Raw genomic sequence first — 19757 nt, 5'->3', positions numbered from 1 at the left:
GAGGCACCTAGTCCCACACATGGCTTACCAAAGGGCATGTACGCAAGTGTTGGACATCAACAGTGCTGGAGGAACCCAGGGTTCTGACTGAGGAACTCACCTGAGGGAAATAGCGCACGCATCCAGTCCGCGGAGTGGAATGGCGCAGCAAGCGGATTGACACCGAGCAGGTCCTTACTGGCCCAAAGGGGCGAGTACCCGGGAGGACACGTGCTCTACACGGAGATTATAAAATCTCGCGAATGTGTTAGGTGTCGCCCAGCCCGCAGCTCTACAGATGTCTGCTAGCGAGGCGCCATGAGCCAGCGCCCAGGAGGAAGCTACGCTCCTAGTTGAGTGAGCTCTCACCCCTAGGGGGCATGGCAGGTCTCGAGGCCGGATAAGCCAGTACATCCACTATCCAGTGGGATAACCTCTGCTTGGAGACAGCCTTTCCCTTCTGCTGGCCTCCGTAACAGACAAAGAGCTGGTCTGAGGTCCTAAGGCACCGAGTTCTGTCCACGTAGGTGCGGAGCGCACGCACTGGACAGAGCAGCGCCAGGGCTGGGTCTGCCTCCTTCAGGGGCAGCGCTTGCAAGTTCACCACCTGATCGCTAAAAGGAGTGGTGGGAACTTTGGGCACGTACCCAGGCTGGGGTCTCAAGATAACGTGAGAGTTAGCCGGCCCGAATTCCAGGCACGCTTCGTCAACTGAAAATGCCTGCAGGTCCCCGACCCTCTTCACCGAAGCCAAAGACGTCAGGAGCACAGTTTTCAAAGATAAAAACTTTAGCTCTACTGAGAGCAAGGGTTCGAAGGGAGCTCTCTGCAGTGCTGATAGAACCACTGCGAGGTCCCAAGAGGTGACTTGCTGAGGGCGAGGCGGATTGAGCCTCCTTGCTCCTCTCAGGAACCTGATGATCAGATCGTGCCTTCCAAGAGACTTACCTTCAACAGGGTCATGGTGAGCCGAAATGTCAGCCACATAGACCTTGAGGGTGGAAGGAGACAACCTTCGTTCCAACCCCTTCTGAAGAAAGGAAAGGACTGACCCAATCGTGCATTTCCAGGGTTCCTCACGCCGTGAAGAACACCAAGTGACGAAGAGGTTCCACTTCAAAGCATAGGCATGTCTGGTGGACATGGCTCTAGCTGAAGTGATGGTAGCTACCACCTGTGGTGGCAAGGTACCTAAACCTTCCGTGACCCATCCAGAACCCACACATGTAGGTTCCACAGATCGGGACGTGGGTGCCAGATGGTGCCCCGTCTCTGAAAAAGAAGGTCCTTCCTCATAGGAATTGACCAGGGAGGGGCTGTCGCGAGGAGTACAAGTTCGGGGAACCAGGTCTGGCCGGGCCAAAAAGGCGCAACCATGAGGACCTGCTCCTCGTCCTCCCTGATCTTGCACAACGTCTGTGCAAGAAGGCTCACTGGGGGAAACGCATACTTGCACAATCGGACTTTGCTGAAGTCTGGAATTGTACTGCTGGTTTCGTCCGGTCATAGCAGAACTGGCCCCCCAACTGAGCCTGGTTTCTCCCAAGGTTTTTTTTTCCATTCTGTCACCGATGGAGTTTCGGTTCCTTGCCGCTGTCGCCTCTGGCTTGCTTAGTTGGGGTCACTTCATCTACAACGATATTGTTGACTTGATTGCAAATAAATGCACAGACACAATTTAAAATGACCAGAGATGACACTGAATTCAATGATGAACTGTCATTCTGCATTATTGACACTGTTTTCTTAATGAATGTTGTTCAGTTGCTTTGACGCAATGTATTTTGTTTAAAGCGCTATATAAATAAAGGTGACTTGACTTGACTTGATGGATGTCAGTGGCCACCGTCAGCTGTTTGTTTACCAGCATTCTTCAAAATATCTTCTATTAGAGAACAACCTGAGGATGAGTAAATAACAGAATTTTAATTTCTGGGTAACTATCCCTTTAATAAAACTATTATTTTCTTATTAACTACAGGCTTTAAGTATGGGTTTGGAAAGACTATAGCTAGGGTTTAGGGAGGGTTTAGAAATGTTTTACGAAGGGTGGTTTCACTGAAGGTGTTCACTTGGTGCTTACAGTATATGTAACTGTGCGACAGATCTCAGAAAGAAGAGAGTAAGATTTCAGCCGGGACATTAAAGGAAACCTACTTACTTATTTAATTTTTTTATTACATTTTATTTTTTTTTTATATTCACATAGTGACTGCCATAAAAGTCACTTTCGTACCGTTCCAGCATACCATTTTTTTCAGTTTAAAATGACCAAAAAAAACAACAGAGAGTTAATTCACTTGTGTAAAATGTACAGTACATACAGTACATAATTTTTGTTAACATAACTAACTGGTCAGTAGATATGTAGTTCCCAGAATGCTTTGCAAGGGACTGCATTAGGACAGTAAATTTAAGGCTTAAGTATTATTTTATGCAGAACCATTATGCAGATGTGTGTATTGCCTAATGTGTGTTTAGACTGTAGACATTCAGTGAGTGATTGCTATTCTTGTGACAATATTGACTTTTTTTTTTTTGTTCATTATGTACATTGTGTATTAACACAATGTCTTATTATTATGGAAAAAAGGATTTGATCCCACATAAGATAATTTCATTTTTTTTGAGTGTTTTATGTCACATATCTAAATATTTTGTAATTAAGCATTTGTAACAATTAAGTTGCAATTTAGTGTTTTTAAAATGTTTTTTTCTTTGAATTTAATAACATTACAGGAACAATTATAATCAAGGACATGTCATGTGCTTCAGTATGTTAACCAATACATCTCACATGTAATTTTTAAAGCACAACAAAAATTATTAAAACATAATGATTTAAAATATACTTTAAAGTAGAAATTTTAACTTGTCATTTCTTACCAAGTGCACTTTTTAAAATGTAAAAAGTGTGTTAAGAAACAGTCTTTAAAGTGAACTCTCTTCAAGTACACTTAAGTGTCTTTTATTTAATTAATATCATATTATACACACATACAAATTTTTAAACCTTTTAAAATTTGAAGGACACCTCAAGTGCACCTTCAAAACAATTAAGTGCACATCTTTTTTCACCAGGGGAGGTATGAAACCCAAAGTAAAATCAAGTTATTTTATGTCAGCCAGTCAGATGCCGTCAATTGGTATGTTAAGAATTTGGTAAGGATTTTGTAAGACTTTACTAAGGGTGTGACATATGTCTTTAAAGCCATTAAGGTCGTCTGTTCTCAGAATGACGCTATCATTCCAGATCAGTCACAGTTCATATACAGGCAACTATGGCAAACATGGAAAACCCCACACTGCTCCCAGAGAAGAATGTTTGTCTTTGATCACATGTGGAGATTTCAGAAACTTGTGCTACTTGACACAGGAGCGATTACAAGAAATAATTTGGCATTCATTCTGGTAAATCACAACATTTTAAGAAAATGTCAATGTTAACTTGTTGACATTAACAAGAAACCGGTGTGCCACCAATAGCTTTGGGGCAAAAGTTTTGAATAATGATTTTGCCATATGATGGTTTTTATAGTTTGTGTTGTTGATTAGTTTGTTAGTGGAGGCAAAGTGAGTGACTCAGTGGGTAGGAATGTCAGCAAACACACCAAGAGGATTCCTGGTTCGAGTACTGGCTGAGTTTAAAAATAAAAGAAGAGTCATTCTGGGCTCCTCAAATAACTTTTCTTTGAGCGTTTAGTTTGTTTATAATTGTCTGAAGAACATTTTAATAATCTAAAGAACTTTTTTTTTTCTCACTATAAATAATCTTTTTTGGTAAATTATGGCAAACTTAAATATATTTCAATTATATTGAAACTTTTACGTTATGTATTTAAATCTATTTGTATTTCCACATTTGTAATGATGAAGTTGCATTTTAGTACATTTAAAGTCTATAACTTTAAATGTAAATATTGAATAACAAACTAAATTTTAAATTATAATCATGTAATTTGCATGTGCTTTATATTAGTCAGCACATCAAAAATAAGTGTACTGTACCTCCTTAAAGCATGACGAAATAAAATGTACTTCAACTTAAAACTTTTGAATGCTCTTCAGTTCAGCATTCAACACAATCATCCCTCAACAGCTCATTTACAAACTGGTCCAGCTGGGGCTCAACACTTTGCTGTGCAACTGGGTGTTGGACTTTCTGACTGGAAAACCTCAGGCAGTACGGGTCGGCAGCAACACATCCAGCACCATTACCCTGAACACTGGGGGCCCCCCAAGGATGTGTGCTGAGCCCCCTCCTGTTCACTCTGCTGACCCATGACTGCACACCATCACACAACTCCAACCTCTTCATTGAGTTTTTTTTTTATCTTAAAAGTTATTTGATGGTTCCAAGAAGTTGTACACACACAAAAAAGTGTTTATTAATAATGTTTAGTAATTTAGACTCTGACTCTTTTTCTCAGAATTGTGTGATATAAACTGACATAAGTCTTGCAAATCTGACTCTATTTTATATATCCCAAAAGTCTGACTTTATATTTAATTTAAATTTGTGAGTTTATATCTCAAAATTCTGAGAAAAAAAGTCTGAATTGTGAAATATATATTTTAGGGCCGGGACTTTAACGCGTTAATTGAGATTAATTAATTACACAAAAAATAACGCATTAACTAAGATTAATTAATTACAGAAAAAAAATTCCCTCATTTTTAATAACGTATTTTTGCACCGCGGAACGTCTCTCACTGGATTAGTTTCGGCGGGACCGATTATACTGGAGCACCAGCTAGCGTTCGCATATCACCGCAGCTCATCGAGTCTCAAGTATCACCTCAACGCAAAACATATAGCAGCTAGCGTGGACTTTACACTTTATGATGAACTATGTATTATTTTGTTGGTGCAACAGTTTATGTTGAACTCTTTATTGTTTTGGCCAAGGTTGTTGAGAGTTGGACTTAGTATGTTATGGCCTCTGAAGCAACAGAGAGATGTTTTCTAATAGTCAGGGTTTCCAATGTTCTGAATGTAATTGACAGTATTGTGTTTTACTTAAAAAAAAACACTTTACAGAAGGTTCCAGCACCTATAAGCTTCCTGAATTTCTGAAATGTACTATTTCTAAATTGTTTCTAAATATGCTATTGCTACACTTAATGGCAAAAATTGCACTGGTCTGCTAGACTTCGTTGAACAAAAATAAACAATATTTTGTTGCTTAAGCTTATGTATTCAGTCATTATTCAATGGTATACTATAAATCCATGTGAAAAAAAAACTTCTCACTGTTCTCAGGTCAAATATTTATGTGTGATTAAAATGCGATTAATTTCTATTAATTAATTACAAAGCCTCTAATTAATTAGATTAATTTTTTTAAATCGAGTCCCGGCCCTAATATATTTGTATTTGCAAGAGAAAAGGCAGAACTGTGATCAGGGCCGTTTGAAGGAATTTGGGGGCCCCAAGCAAAATGGACATAGAGGCCCCCCGACAACCCCCCCACCCCCCCACCCCCCCCCCACACACACACAAACACGCAAAGCCTACAGGAACCACAGCATAGCCATACAGTTTAAGTTCACCCGCACTTTATATAAATTAAAAAAAAGTTTACAGTGCAAATACTGCTTGAAAAAATAGTTTGGTGGGAATTCAATAGTGATTTGCACTGTTTTTTTTCTTCTAATAATATGACAGCACAAACTTAGTTTAAACTCTGGGCTGTGCAGGATATCAGCTATAATTATAGAGCTTTTGGTACTTTGTGCTTTATAGCAGAAAAATCAGCACTGAGAAGTGATGCATCTGTTGATGTTGAGGATGAAGTTGATTGTGTAGCTGGGAAATAATTGAAACAAAAATCTGAAATTACCTGTGATGTACGTTTTACCATTTCACTGTTAGCATATTGAAAGAGGTCACTATTACCAGCTCAGGGGTGCGTTAAATGAACAACTAAGTTTCCTTTTTTAGATTTTTTTTTAAATGCATAGAATGCAATGCATACATTAAAAAAAAAAACATTTAATTATTAATACTTGTTTCTCTGTCTGTACTTGTACTTTGAACAATGACAATAAAGTTGACAGATGAATTAAGTGCATTTAAGTGCCATTCAGGTGGGTTTTTGAATAAAGCATTTTCTGAGATGCACATTAAACACCAAACATTAATTTATCTTTTAATTATTGAAAATTAAGCAAACTAAAGTTTTTGTTAAGAGCAGTTCTGTAGATGTTGTTCATGTGTTCACATCCTTATTTAGTGAGACATCAGACGCGAGACTGAAATCACTGCGAGCGTCACGCACGCTTCAGTGCGTCTTCAAGGAAGACTCGCTTCTGCTCCTTTCATTAACAGAGACACGCAGAACATGCAGGATTCATATTTAAACAGACTGTTCCTGCTTAACATTTACAGATATTAGTCCGTATCGTGGTTTGATGTAAGTGCAATGACCTATTTTTAATTCATTCATTCAAAATTTTGCAAATTACGTGTCATTCTGCGTTAAACTGTAAATTCCGTTTTTATGACTGGATTCCGCGATTCTTGCAATCGAAACACTCCACGACGTTCTCTTTATGTTTGCCTGAGCCCTCAAATCAAAACACTGCTGACTCCTTGCAGTCTGCGATTTCTGATCTGCGTTTTCCTTATCCCGTTAAAAAAAAACATATTACAGTAACCATATTCCTTCCGTTCGAAAAAAAAAAAGCAGAGATCACTTGACTTTGTTGGCCTGCTGCTGTCAGCGACAACTGAGAGGGGATCCCAATAACAGTGTCATTAGATGTTACTGCATTGACGATCAAAGGGGCGCTCACACAGTGTCGTTGCATTTTATTCTTAACCAGTCGTTGTCTTGGGGCCCCAGGTCAGCTCGGGGCCCCAAGCAATTGCTTGGTTTGCCTGCCTTGTTGCGACGGGCCTGACTGTGATAACACTGCTCAAGTCTGGTCAGTTAAGTAACAGAGGGGGGTGTTAATCAGTTTCACCTGCTTTGGTGTTTTATAGTGGCAGGACACACACTTTATTCAAAAGGAAGAGCCACTTGCTCTGTGCATCACACATCATTATGCTATTTCTGCGTCATTGCAGATCCACAGTCATTTCAGTTTTGGTGTTCAATCCGATCAGTGTTTACATTTACTCTCAATCCTATTAAAAGATCTTGGGGATTCGGGGATCAATACGATTGCAAACAAATTATTTGGTTGCATGTAAATGTAGCCAATGAGACAACCCCCAAAACAGGACTGGTTTTACAGGTGGAGGCCACTGACATTTTTCCCCCTACTTATCTTCTCTGACTGAAAAAAAGTCAGAAATGCAAGAATAAAAACATAATTGCAATACAAAAGTCAGAATTGCAAGAAAGTCAGAATTAGATAAATAGAAAAAAAATCTAGTCTGAGTGACGAATGGAGCTCAAGTGTAGTTCAGGCAGACCACGGCGTGCCTGCAGCATCAGCTGAAGCTCAGCTGACCGTATATCCTCCCGCTAGAATTAATAAGATATATAAGTTCATTTGTTCTCACACTTGCCATAGTCTGTCACACAGACATGAGCTCACCCTCCTCCATCCCCAACTCCTCCTTATGCAGATACATGATCACTTAACAGCTTGTACAGTACACATATATCATCTGTCCGACTCATTGCTAAATTGTCCAAATTTATTCACAGTACTGTATTACTCTACTTGGAATATATAACTGTTGCATATAAAATATCTGGCAATTGCTTAGGCTTCAGTGGGTTTCAAGCCTCAGCAAGGTTTGCTTATGGATAGCATCAGAAGCGTTCAGAGTGAAGCCTTCCATCAAATATAAAGTTCATGACCTCTACAATAATCTTACTCAAACAGAGTGGTCCTGACTGAACTTGCAGTTGTGAGAAAAAAAGTCAGAAATTTGTTAAATGTCAGAATTGCAAGAAAATGTTGAATAAGTCTGAATTGTGAGATTTAAATTTGCAACTGTAAAAAAATAAAATAAAATAAAAAACTGTAAAAAAAAAAAATCTAAATCAAAATGGCAAAAAAAAGGTCAGAATTGTAAGATAGAAATTTACATGTGGAAGAAAAGTTTCAGAATTGCAAGAAAAAAGTTGGAATTGTGAGATATAAATTCACAATTGCGAGACAAAAATAAAAAATAAATAAATAAATAAAAATCTGAATTACGAGTTTATATCACAAAATTCAGAGGAAAAAAAAAATCAGAGTACTGAACCTTTGTTTTAAGAGTGTGTGTGTTGGATGATGAATTGGCTCTGCCATCACTGTGACACTGTGTAGAACAAGTCATTGAAGTAAACAAAAAATTGTTTATTCATTAGTTTTTAATATTCACATTCACACTGTTCTTACTTTTTGTTCTTTTTTCCCATATAAACCAGTTGTTTTATGGATTGTCGCTTGAAGTTGCTAGTTCAAAGGTGTCTTATGTTTTATACGAGCTTGAAAGATAAAGACAAGCGTGACGTTAGCAAGACCATTTAAGATAGTTTATGACTTAGATTTTTTATATAAATGGAAGCTATTTATCTCGAATGCTATCTTTGGATTGCTTGAGTCACTTATGATTGTGAGAGCACCACTTCTGTGGAAGCCTCCGAACAATAAATTCCATAATCAAAAGCTTTTTATTATTATTTTATTATTGCATAGCTTTTTATTATTATTTATATTGTATGCCTTTTATTTGAGTAGCATCATTCAGACTGCATGTCATGGAAAATGTGTTTTTGCTGCAGAGCTATGCCTTTATAAAGTTCTGTTGCTTAAGTTGCTTCCTATTGAGTGAGTGACTATACAGATACAGCACTAAGTCCACCCTGTCCACCCAGAAAGTGAGTGTTTAGGTGTGTGTCTATTTGATATCTCCTTGGTAACTAAACATTTCCTAAATACTGTATCTCAACAGAAATGTCAACATACTGAAAGGTCAATAAAGCCAAAATACATAACAGACACTCACACGCCACAACCAGTCCATCAACCTTAATTACATTAGATGATAGTGATAGCATCTATATAGATTACATAGAGCAAAACAAGTGTTCTTAATGCACACTTGTAGTGTACTTCAAAAATCACATGCATACATGTCCACTTACTGTAAGTGTCCTTAAAGTAGTTCACTTTCATGACTGCTTCTTAACACACTTAAGTGCACTTTATAATACTGTCCAATTAAAGTTTTGAAATAAAAGTACATTTGAAATCATTATTTGTATTAATATTTTGTAATATTTTAAAGAAGTGCACCTTTTCTGATGTGTTGACTAATATACTAATGCAAATCTAAAGTATTGTTTATGATTTTAATGCTAGCATGTTGTTTGATATTAAATTTAAAGTTAATATATTTTTAATAAAATAAATAGCAAATTTACTACAAATACATAATTACAAACATTTTTAAATAAACTGTGGTGGCCAAAATTGTTAGAACACTTGGCATATTTAAGAGGTTTCGTTTGTTTTTGTTGAACTACTATCTGTCAGGTGTTCTAACAATTTGGCCACCACTGTAAGTGAGGCTTAAGTAGAACTTATTAAATTTAATATAAATGTAAACTACAATTAATTTTCACTTAATTGCCTTTTACATGCAATGAAGTCACTGACATTAAATTCAAAAGGAAATTAATTTAAATTGTATAACTTCTGTAATAAGTACTCTGTTTAAAAGTGTGCTCTACATCTTAGAAGAAGTAAATACTTATTTTTTTTTCACAAGGGTATACATGCATATTTACATCTATCCATAAAAATATGGGAAAAAAAGTTACTTTACTATGAATTTTGGAACTATGTGTCAACTATTTGTTGTGGTTTACATGCATCTGTCTGTGCTTCTGTAGTCGAATATCTCTCAGTGGTGTGTGTTTTGTGAGAGAGTATTCTTTAGAAACACCAAGAAGGCAGGACATCTTTCATTAAAAATAGTTGCTTCTCTTTCTACAAAACGTAGAATTTCCCTGAGGAAATTCTCTGTTATGTGACTCCCATGAGAATTCCTCCGTTCTTGATCCAAGGAGACAATTGCCATAGTATTCCTTCTTTTCACAACTTGCAGTAATGACTTCCCACAAAAACAAGTGTGTTTGCTTCTTCCTAGTGTTTAGACCTGCTATAGGAAACAACTGCATCTGCAGTCAACAGCTGTATTTTCATGCACCTGCTCGCAGTAGACGTGACAGTCTGCATTCACTCGCAACATCAATCCCAGCAGATTCCAGCGTCCTGCACCAGGAGGCACTGGGTTTCCCTTTATTCTCTGGTATGTGGATCAGGGTCAGCCGCAGATGGTTATCACTGCCAGCTTTGAATGAGAAATTAAGATAGTGATCCAATACAATTAAAGTGACAGACTTGACTGTTTACAGAACTGGCTGAAGGTTGTTTATAAAGAAGGTCTGACTGTCTACAGGCTAGAGAGTCTGTCTATCACTTTATGCTATCTGCTCTACGTGTGCCACAACAAAGGACTGACCGACCGTGATCTGCATCTTGAGCTGTTATTCTCAAATATGTCTCAAGTCCGGACATGATAGAGTGAGCTGTTTCAAAACAGGATTCTTATAAGATACACTTATTTCCGGCCATACACTGTATGTATCCTTCAAGGAGAACACAGTCCCACATTGCACTGCAAAAAAAAAAAAAAAAAAAAAAAAAATCTGCTATGGGGTAATAACGGAACTATTGTTTTATGGGATATTAATTTTCATAGTTTTATATAAATTATTTTTGTTATAAAACAAAACATTTGTAAATCAAAAACACTCATTTCCTATTAAGAGAGAGATAGAGAGAGAGATATCTATTACAGCTGAATGTGTCTGTCATAAAATAATGTGCACAATATGGTTGTATTTTTGAGAAGCCTGCAGAAGTCAAGGGAAAACACACATTTTCTGGAAAACTTACACTTTGGGTGGTTTTTGATTATTCCTCTGCTTTCCAAGAAGAAGAAAATGGCAGTCCGAACAGCTTCAGCATGCTGTCTGTTCTTATCTGACCATTATCAGTTTGTAGCAGTGAATAGGTATCATATCAAGTTCAGTATGGAGTGCCACAAGGCTCAGTATTAGGACCATTGTTTTGCACACTTTGCATGTTACCCTTGGGAGATATAATCAGGAAACATGGTGTTAGCTTTAACTGTTATGCTAGTGGTTCTCTGCTCTCAAAACTATTGGAACGCATAGTTGTTATAAAACACTGGATGACTAGTTATTTTCTACTGCTACAAAACAAAAATGAAAAAAAAAAGACAACACAGAGGTGTTAATCCTCACACCAAAAACCTCTGCATGTAGAATAGTGGCTGCTCTGTCAATAGTGCATAGACAAAATGTGGGAAGCACCTTAAATTTGTTGTACCATTGCTGAAGTTGTCAGGTGATTTCTATAAAACGCAGATCACTATCTTCTCAGTTGTTTAAAATATTAAGTGTAATAAAATGGCATTTAATTTTCAAATTAAAGAGGATACAGTTTACATTTTGTTACATTTAATTATCACTTAGCAGATTTTGACTCTAATACAAAGTTCTTTACATTTTGTCAAGTTTCTGCATTAAACCTGTGATTTTGGCATTGCTATCTTGGGTCATACATCCATGAAAACTGCCAAAAAAAAAACTGGTATGCCAGACCAGTAGTTGGCGCTGTCACCTTGTTAGTAAGCAGTAGCCTACCTGTAGGGAAATGACGATTAGCTCTTTGTGGGCGGGAGTTCACACCGACTGCGTTAGAAAACTCCTTGAGCAGCAACAACACTACCATGTACTCCGCCATTGTTGTGTATGTTTGTTCATGCTTGCCTTCAAAATAGACATGGACTCCACATGTCTATATACCTAACATGTACTACGCATGCGCATGACGTCACTGTTTTCAAAGATTTACATGGAAACAATAATGGTGGCATTTTCAAAAACTTGCACTTTGAAACCCATTTTTTAAATTATGTGTTATCAGTCCACATATGTCGTTGCCATGTGAATGAACAGGCAAAACATTTTGGGCTAAAAACGTGTAAACTACATTATCATAAACCACATAATGGCATTATCATTATCATAAACTGCATAAATCATTCAAATCCTAAGGTTTGCTTTCAATAATTTACTGGCATTTGCGCCATTATTTACAATGGCTTTAACCCATTTTGCATCTGTGTTGTTAGCAGATGACCCACACCTACTGTAATCATCAAGTTAGGTAGACAAGTTATGTCGTGTGTACTATGCAATAGCCATTTTATAAGAGCAACAAGAGACAACACATAATTTCAAACAAATATCACATCCTTTGGGTCAGCAGAGCTTCACAAGACACACGTTATGTAATCTCACACATCAGTTCTCCTGAACTCAAATGTCCTGTCACACACTCACACATTCATTTAGATATCATGATGGAGAGCTCATATTGACTTTTACTGTTTTTATATTAAGTTTCAAATGAGGACTTAAAGTACAACTACCATGACTTTTTAAACTAAAATACCAATTTACAGATATAATCAAAACATAATTTAATCTGTTTGTACATTTTTCTCTTTTTTTATTTCTTTTTTTTTTATTATCAATCCTCACATGTAGGTTCTGTCAAGTTTTAATAATCCTGTTGTGAAATTTAGTTCCCACAAATAAATAAATATCTGATCCCTGTCCCCTCAACATGGGCGAATTATACACTCAGTCTGTAAACATAGGGATTTTTTTTCTGTATTTATTGGTGTTTTACCAGTGTTTTGAATTTTACACATAATTTTGCATAATATTAAGAGATATTGTCATGTGTAATGAGCTGCCATTACTTTTTCTGTTATTTTACGGATTTATTTTTTATAGTGTATTTAGTGCAGATTCTACCCCTAAAAGAAGTGCATTTGCATTTCCCCCTTTTGAGAAGACAACCCCAAAACAAGATTTTGCCAGATTTAGCTAGCTCTGGGCACATTTTGTCCCTAATGTAAAGCACACACACAGACACACATTCCTGCAATGAAAGAAAAGGAAGACTAGGAACTTTCAGTCTGTTGTTATCACACCAGTCTGAAAAAAAGAATGAGCAAAAAAGAAAAGAAAAATGTTCTTAAAATGAATGCATGCCAACCTGCAGACACGCACCTGCATCCACGTCTAATGGCTTAAACGGCACAAAAAATCTTAGAGAACACAAAGGAAAAGATTAAAACAAAGCACACAGTGTTATGACAACCACAACAAATAACTCCTAATCAGTTTCCGACCCAGCCACATTAGTTCCTCTCATAGAGTGTTTTTCCACTGTTTTTCCATTTTTTCTCTCCCAGTACTTCATTAGCTATGCGTCTGAAGGAATGCGACGGGAATGTGCAGACGGCATCCTGTTTTTTTTCTTACACTTAGCTGTTTACTCTCAGAGAGCTGTGTGAGCACAAGCTGCTTTCATCTCCGTTGAAGAAAGAAAGACAGATGAAGGGGGGAAAGTTTGTTTGAGGCCTAGTTGCACATAATGGTGTAAAATTCTACATTTAAATTTATGGTCACACTTTATTTTAAGGTCCACTTGTAGCCATTAATAAACTATTAATTTGCTGTTCATTAATATAAAGGTAGTTGTTGGTAGTTGGGGAGGATAAGGGATGTAGAATATGGTCATGTAGCATATGTGCGATATAAGTACTAATAAAAAGCCAATATGGTATTAATATGCATGCTAATAAGCAACTTGTTAATAGTGAGAATTGGTCCCTATTCTAACGTGTTACTAAATTTCTATTGTATTAAAATATAATCAAGATAGAAAACCCTAATTGCTAGTTTCATAATTAATTACAAAGAAATAGCAGGTAGCATGGAGGTAAATATGATATTTTATTTTGAATGCAGAAAGTTTTGTGAAATGAAAGTGTGATGATATTTTTTTTTTTTTTTTTTTTTTTTGTTAAAGGGCTAGTTCACCCCAAAATGAAAATTGTGTCATTAATTACTGGAAACCTTTAAGATAAATGAAGATATTTGACAAAATGTGAGAGCTTTCTGATCCTCCATAGACGGCAATGCAACTGAAATATTCTCAGGTCCAGAACAAAGTGTTCTCGTAGCTTCACTAAACTGAAGTTGTGCCACTGTAAGCTTTCAGATTCCATCACAATTATCTTCATTTGTTTTCTGAAGCTAATCAAAGGTCTTACAGGTTTGGGACAACATGAAAAATTATAATAAAAAAATAAAAATAAATATTAACAATTAACCATGCCTTGAAATTTTGTAAAAAGAGATTTTGCTTACCATCCAAAGATTTAAAAAAAAAAATAAAAAAAAAAATATATATATATATATATATATATATATATATATATATATATATATATATATATATATATATATATATATATATATATATATATATGTGAGTATGTTGATTAATTAATCAGCACATAATGTAACTGATCTAATATATATTGTAATCAGCGTATGGCTCTGTTAGTTACTCTATGGTAACCCATAATAATTATGCAAAGTATTCCAAAAATTTTACATAAGCCAAATTCTATAGATCGACCCGCATCATGAGGCTTTCCTCCTGCATTAAGGGACTTTCAGAACTGCACATGTTGAGTAAACATTTGGGCAGCTGGAACGGGCTGGTAGACAAAGAGACTGCACATCTCAACAAGATAAAATACCGTCCCAGACGACTGTCAAACACTGCTTCGAAAGAAATAACACAAATGCTCTGGCCTCGGTGCTGACCTGAGAACGGTATGTTGTGCACCTGTTCAGATCCACATGTGGAAGTTCTATTAAGTTCTACATTTGTAAAGAGTATCTTAATGTATGAAATATGATGTTGGCTGAGCAATAACATGACATGCAGTATGTAAACAGAAGTCACAAAAGATATCCAAATATGTGCATCTGTAAATCTTTTTAATGTATAGGTGCACATTCCATAAATTTGCCTGATGTGAATTTACTGACAATGAAATTGGCATAATTTATACACACCCCAGAAAATACATAATAGAGCACACAGAACCTTCCTAATCGAAGGTGTATCGCTCACACATTTACAGCCCACACAAGTGGGTCGAACAAAGTATGCATGAAGTCATTGGTCATTATGGGATTGTGTATTTGTTGCAGGTTTTAAAGTGTAATGTACTGTTGAGGAGTGTAATGTTTAACACAAAGTGCAATGTGATATTTTACACATCTGAACCGCATTGATTCGACAGCACAGTAGTTCAATAAAGACTTCTTTGTTGTTCGGTAGTATATTGTTTATTAATAGATACTATAATACAAAAATACATTTCATTCAATAAATTAAATAAGTTAACAAACTAACAGTTGGTTGCAAGCAGTGTTTCAAGTTTAAACATTCAAGTATCTGTGAGGAACTACTAGTCCTTTTCTTCACAAGAACAGGTACAGCAGAACTAAATGCATATATTACAATAGTCAAAACTCTGTATGTATAATTAAAGTAGTCATGAACAGATTGCATTTAATAAGGCAGTTATGGGAACTCTACACAGTAGCTTGTACAGTATTTATATAATGGAGCCGGCTTGACTTTAGGAAAACAATAACAGATTTTTTTTTTTTTGGCAAGCTTTGAGCTATTGAAACATACACACTCCACTGAAAGTATGCAATAAGTACTTCCTCCTTCACTGAAGGGAAAATCAGGAAAAATGGAGGGAAGGAAGAGCCATAAAAAGAAAACAGATAAACATTCCTCACTGCTTTTTTTCTCTTTTTTTTTTTTGGACACTTTTCTTGAGCAGCTGATCACAAAGCATCAGACACATTCATCTCCAAATAAAAGAAAAATAAATATGTAAATAAATAAATAATAAAGTTAAGCTCTGATACAGAGAAAACATAATAAATAAAGGAAAATAAAAGAAAATATTCAGTGTCGAGAACAGAGATTAAACAGTCTAAAATCTTTCAAGCGCAGGGGTTTCATCTTTCCCACCATAGCTTCTCGCATGGCAATGAAGTCCGCTGTTTTTAACTCGCTCTTAATTGAAAATGTCACCATTTCACTGATGCAGAAGCTGATCTTTTCTTCTTTTCTCTGTGTTCTCTCGTTCTGCTCCTCTTCGGCTGAAGTACCTGAGGGTTTGTGCCTCAGCAGTTCAGCTCGCTCTTGAACTCAGCGAATCCGTCCCGTCTGCAGGACTTTGTTCAGGCGCTCCATCAGACGACCGTCGCCTCATCTCTCTCTAACTGATCAAGAGATTCCTGACTCGGGATTTCTTCTTGGTTGAAGCTGTTCGTGAGGCTGTCATGAAGTTGTTTTTAATCACCTTCCTGCAAATGAAAATAACACGTTGTTTAAGCCCCAGAGCAGGATATTTCGTATATTCACTGAAGCGAAGGCATGTGCTGAATGTGCTCATGTTGATAGAAAATAATTTACCTGAGAGACGACAGTAAATAACCGCTGGTTTTGCCAATGTGATTTGACCGGTCATCAGATTGGGTCACAATCTCCATATCTGGATTTTCTGAACTGCAAATAAAATTTGAGAATAAGGTTACACACTGAATTCACTCGTTGAAAAAAAACCTGCTCATTCAGATGTGCATGTTATAAAGCGATGGTACAAAAGATTAAAAATTTAATTTGTACACAATCTACTTTATTTAGTGACTTGCTCTTGTGAAACCAGATCTAAATGTCTCTCACACATAAATACAAGGGTTAATGCCATCCCTGAAAAACCACAGGAATCTTCAGATACTGTTTAACTTGTATGACTCGTAACTGCTTTAGTCATTAGACAGTTTCTCATTCATTCCCTTATTTGCTTCTTTGAAGAGCATGCATATCAGAGCTAGCTAACCCCCCACACAAGCTGCCCTGATCTCGGCAGGTCACACACGGCTGCCTACGGCATCCGCCACAGACGTAACGACCCGCATCTGTCTGATTTCATCTCCAGCGTCTGAGCTCACCTGCTGTGACAGAAACTGGAGCAGGTCCGGTCGGTGGGATTGGCACATTCACAGCGGCCCGTGGAGCGCCGGCGACGGGACAGGGGGCTTCCCAGACCGAAAGGTGTGATCTTACTGTATGAGACGAGAGGGAGAGGGTTAACAGAGAACTGTGAGCAGACAAATGCAAACACTGAGTCATATTTTGGGGGTCTACAGGTGATTACAATGACAGATTATGAATCTAATTCCAATCTTGTTTTGGTTTAATAACTTTCTATTCCCTACATTCCCCCTTTGTCATCTTAGACGTACTCACTTCGGTGTGTTGACCCAGATGATGTCCAAATGGCAGAAATAGATGCACTCGTTGTCCGACCAGCTGCTACAGGAGCAGCGTTTGGTCCGGACCCGTTTGAGAGCATGGGGATCACTTGATGCTTCAGACTGATCGGAAAGAGGATATCCAAACCCTAGAAAACACACACACTCTGATTAAAGCCATTCATAAAATGTCTTATATGACTATATTAATCTGTATGCATTAGGTTACACCACCAAAAGTACTTTTTACTCATCCAACTGCACAAATGTTGGTGTTTTTCCATCTTATACGTTTCTAAATCTGATCACTAAACATATACTACAGATACAGTACTCTGTCATTTCTCTATATAGATACGACACTCCGTAATAACTGCGGACCTTATCTGTAAAGATAACAAGGCATAATGATTTTCTTTGTGTGTGAAAATCAGGCTCCATAAAATCTAATTAATAAGACAACTGAATTTTGTATGTAGTCTCTCTGATAAATAATGGCATAGAATCGTGTCAAGCCACATGCTGTGGAAAACGTATAAAAGGTAAGTGTCTCACCTTGCTGCAGCACACAGAGAGTAACTGAGATAAAGACAACAGTCCACAGTGAGCAAGCCATTCTGGAGAGTTGAACACGTCTGGTAAATCCAGTTAAGTGATGATATACAGCTAGTGCCTGCGGTCCACAGAGCTCCACACTGACAGGTGCTTGTGTTCAACTCAACCTGCCCGCCTTCATTTATCCTCGCTGAAGCTCCGCCCACTGGGCTGTCACACGGCACTGGATCCAGGAAGTGGAGGAGAGAGTGAAAGACAGCCGCTGATGTCAGTGACTCCCCCTGGACGAGTCAGTGTCACAGAAACAGGAAACGTTTATTTCCACAGGGGAGGCCGTGTGCTGTCATCGTCACAGGAGATACTGTTTAATGGCATGTTTTGCATGTGTCCCGGGATAGACTGCACAAAACCCCGGAGGAAAAAGCAGGACTGATAGTGCATGTGCAGGATATCCAGTTAAGTCCAGGAACACAGATTGTGGATACGGAATGGGTGCTGCAATGGTTTAGTATTGATGTCAAGCTGGAAAAAAAACATGCCAAACATTTCACAGTAAAAGCGCACACGAATCTAATAGATATTTTTTAAGAGAATAACTTTTCAATGTGATCTTTGTATACAGTAAGTATATTTATATTTTCAGCATCATTAAATATGATTACATATATGAGAATTGGGTTGAGAATGAAACCAAACTACTGGGGTCCAATTCCCACAATTAAATATACAGAATTACTATTAACTACTATATTAACTTCTGTATTATAACCATATTACCTACTACTTCTACTTTAGCCTCAGTAAACTCTCCCTAATTTGCTGCTGATATGGTTTTGCACAACAGGGCATTAATATGTGCTTTATAATACTAATAAACAGCCATAATGCTAGTAATATGAATGATATTAAGCACCACTATTAAGAACTTGTCCCTAAACTAAAGTCTTACCATATCAGATGAGATCAATGTCTGAGCAATAATGTTTTCCTTCTCAATATCGTTTTAAGGCATGGAAGATACCCTATGTATTTTACCAATGAGATAACATTCACAAAGTATGCAAATTGCACATGAAACCCACTCATTGGAAATAATGGCAGCATCGTTTGTCTGTCATTAATATTATCAGCACACTCCAGTTAACAAATGTCACTGATTCAAAAATGCAAAATATTGTAACCTGGAGGAAGACATTTTATTACACACTGGAAATATGTGCTGGAAGATCCTCTCACATTAGCTGTGCTTCCAACTAGTGTGTGCTATTAATATCCTTTATTTCCTATTATTATAACTCTATACCTGATAATCACACACACACACACGCACAGACACACACACACACACACACACACACAGTATATTACTGTTAACTTTATGTATTTGAATGCATGATTAATATTATTTATTTTATGATAAATTAAATGCATGGATATGCCTTGAAAATATAAAACCAAGCAAAACATGCCATGGCACCTTTTTAAAGAGTGACTTTTTAGGCTAGTTTAATGGTTTGATATGTTTATAAACACCATGAATAATATTCACAAGGAATAAAACGGAAATTATGATATTTATACAGGAACTGTTCCACTAAACAACTATTTTTTCCCCCTCTATGAACTGGAAAAATATTAAACATTCAAAAGTCACTGCAGGGGGGCAGGAAATGCCAGAGTGATGTCACAGTCTACTAAACAATGGCACCTCACAGACTGTTTGTCCTGCTGAGGTCAAAAACATAAAACAATAACTAACGCAAATGTTTGTTAGGTCTTACATCATGGGAAGATTATAAAAAGTGGCAGTTTTTCAGCTAAACCAAGATTTTTGAGGATTATGGCCTATCTTTGTATGATAACATCATCTTTGTTTTAAAAAGCAAATTGTCAGATTTATGAACTGAGAGCTAATAAGAATGAGATTAATTATGCTGTTTGACATTTATAAAGCAATTTATC

At 37.0% G+C, this 19757-nt stretch overlaps 1 protein-coding gene across 1 annotated transcript; it reads right to left on the bottom strand.

Annotated features, from left to right (window-relative positions):
• Positions 1-15232: 15232 nt before the first annotated feature.
• On the bottom strand, positions 15233-17959 carry edn2 (endothelin 2). The gene is made up of 5 exons (XM_026288397.1): positions 17796-17959; positions 17236-17389; positions 16938-17051; positions 16399-16491; positions 15233-16289 (listed from the first exon to the last, which is right to left on the bottom strand). Exons 1-5 carry the CDS (start codon positions 17854-17856, stop codon positions 16202-16204), a joined length of 510 nt encoding a protein of 169 aa, XP_026144182.1. The 5' UTR covers positions 17857-17959; the 3' UTR covers positions 15233-16201.
• Between the last annotated feature and the right edge of the window lie 1798 nt (positions 17960-19757).

The sequence above is a fragment of the Carassius auratus genome, chromosome 19 (assembly GCF_003368295.1).
Source record: "Carassius auratus strain Wakin chromosome 19, ASM336829v1, whole genome shotgun sequence".
In the NCBI taxonomy this organism is placed as follows: domain Eukaryota; kingdom Metazoa; phylum Chordata; class Actinopteri; order Cypriniformes; family Cyprinidae; genus Carassius; species Carassius auratus.
Note: the sequence above shows the minus strand (reverse complement) of the source record. Positions and strands in the feature narration are given on the sequence as shown.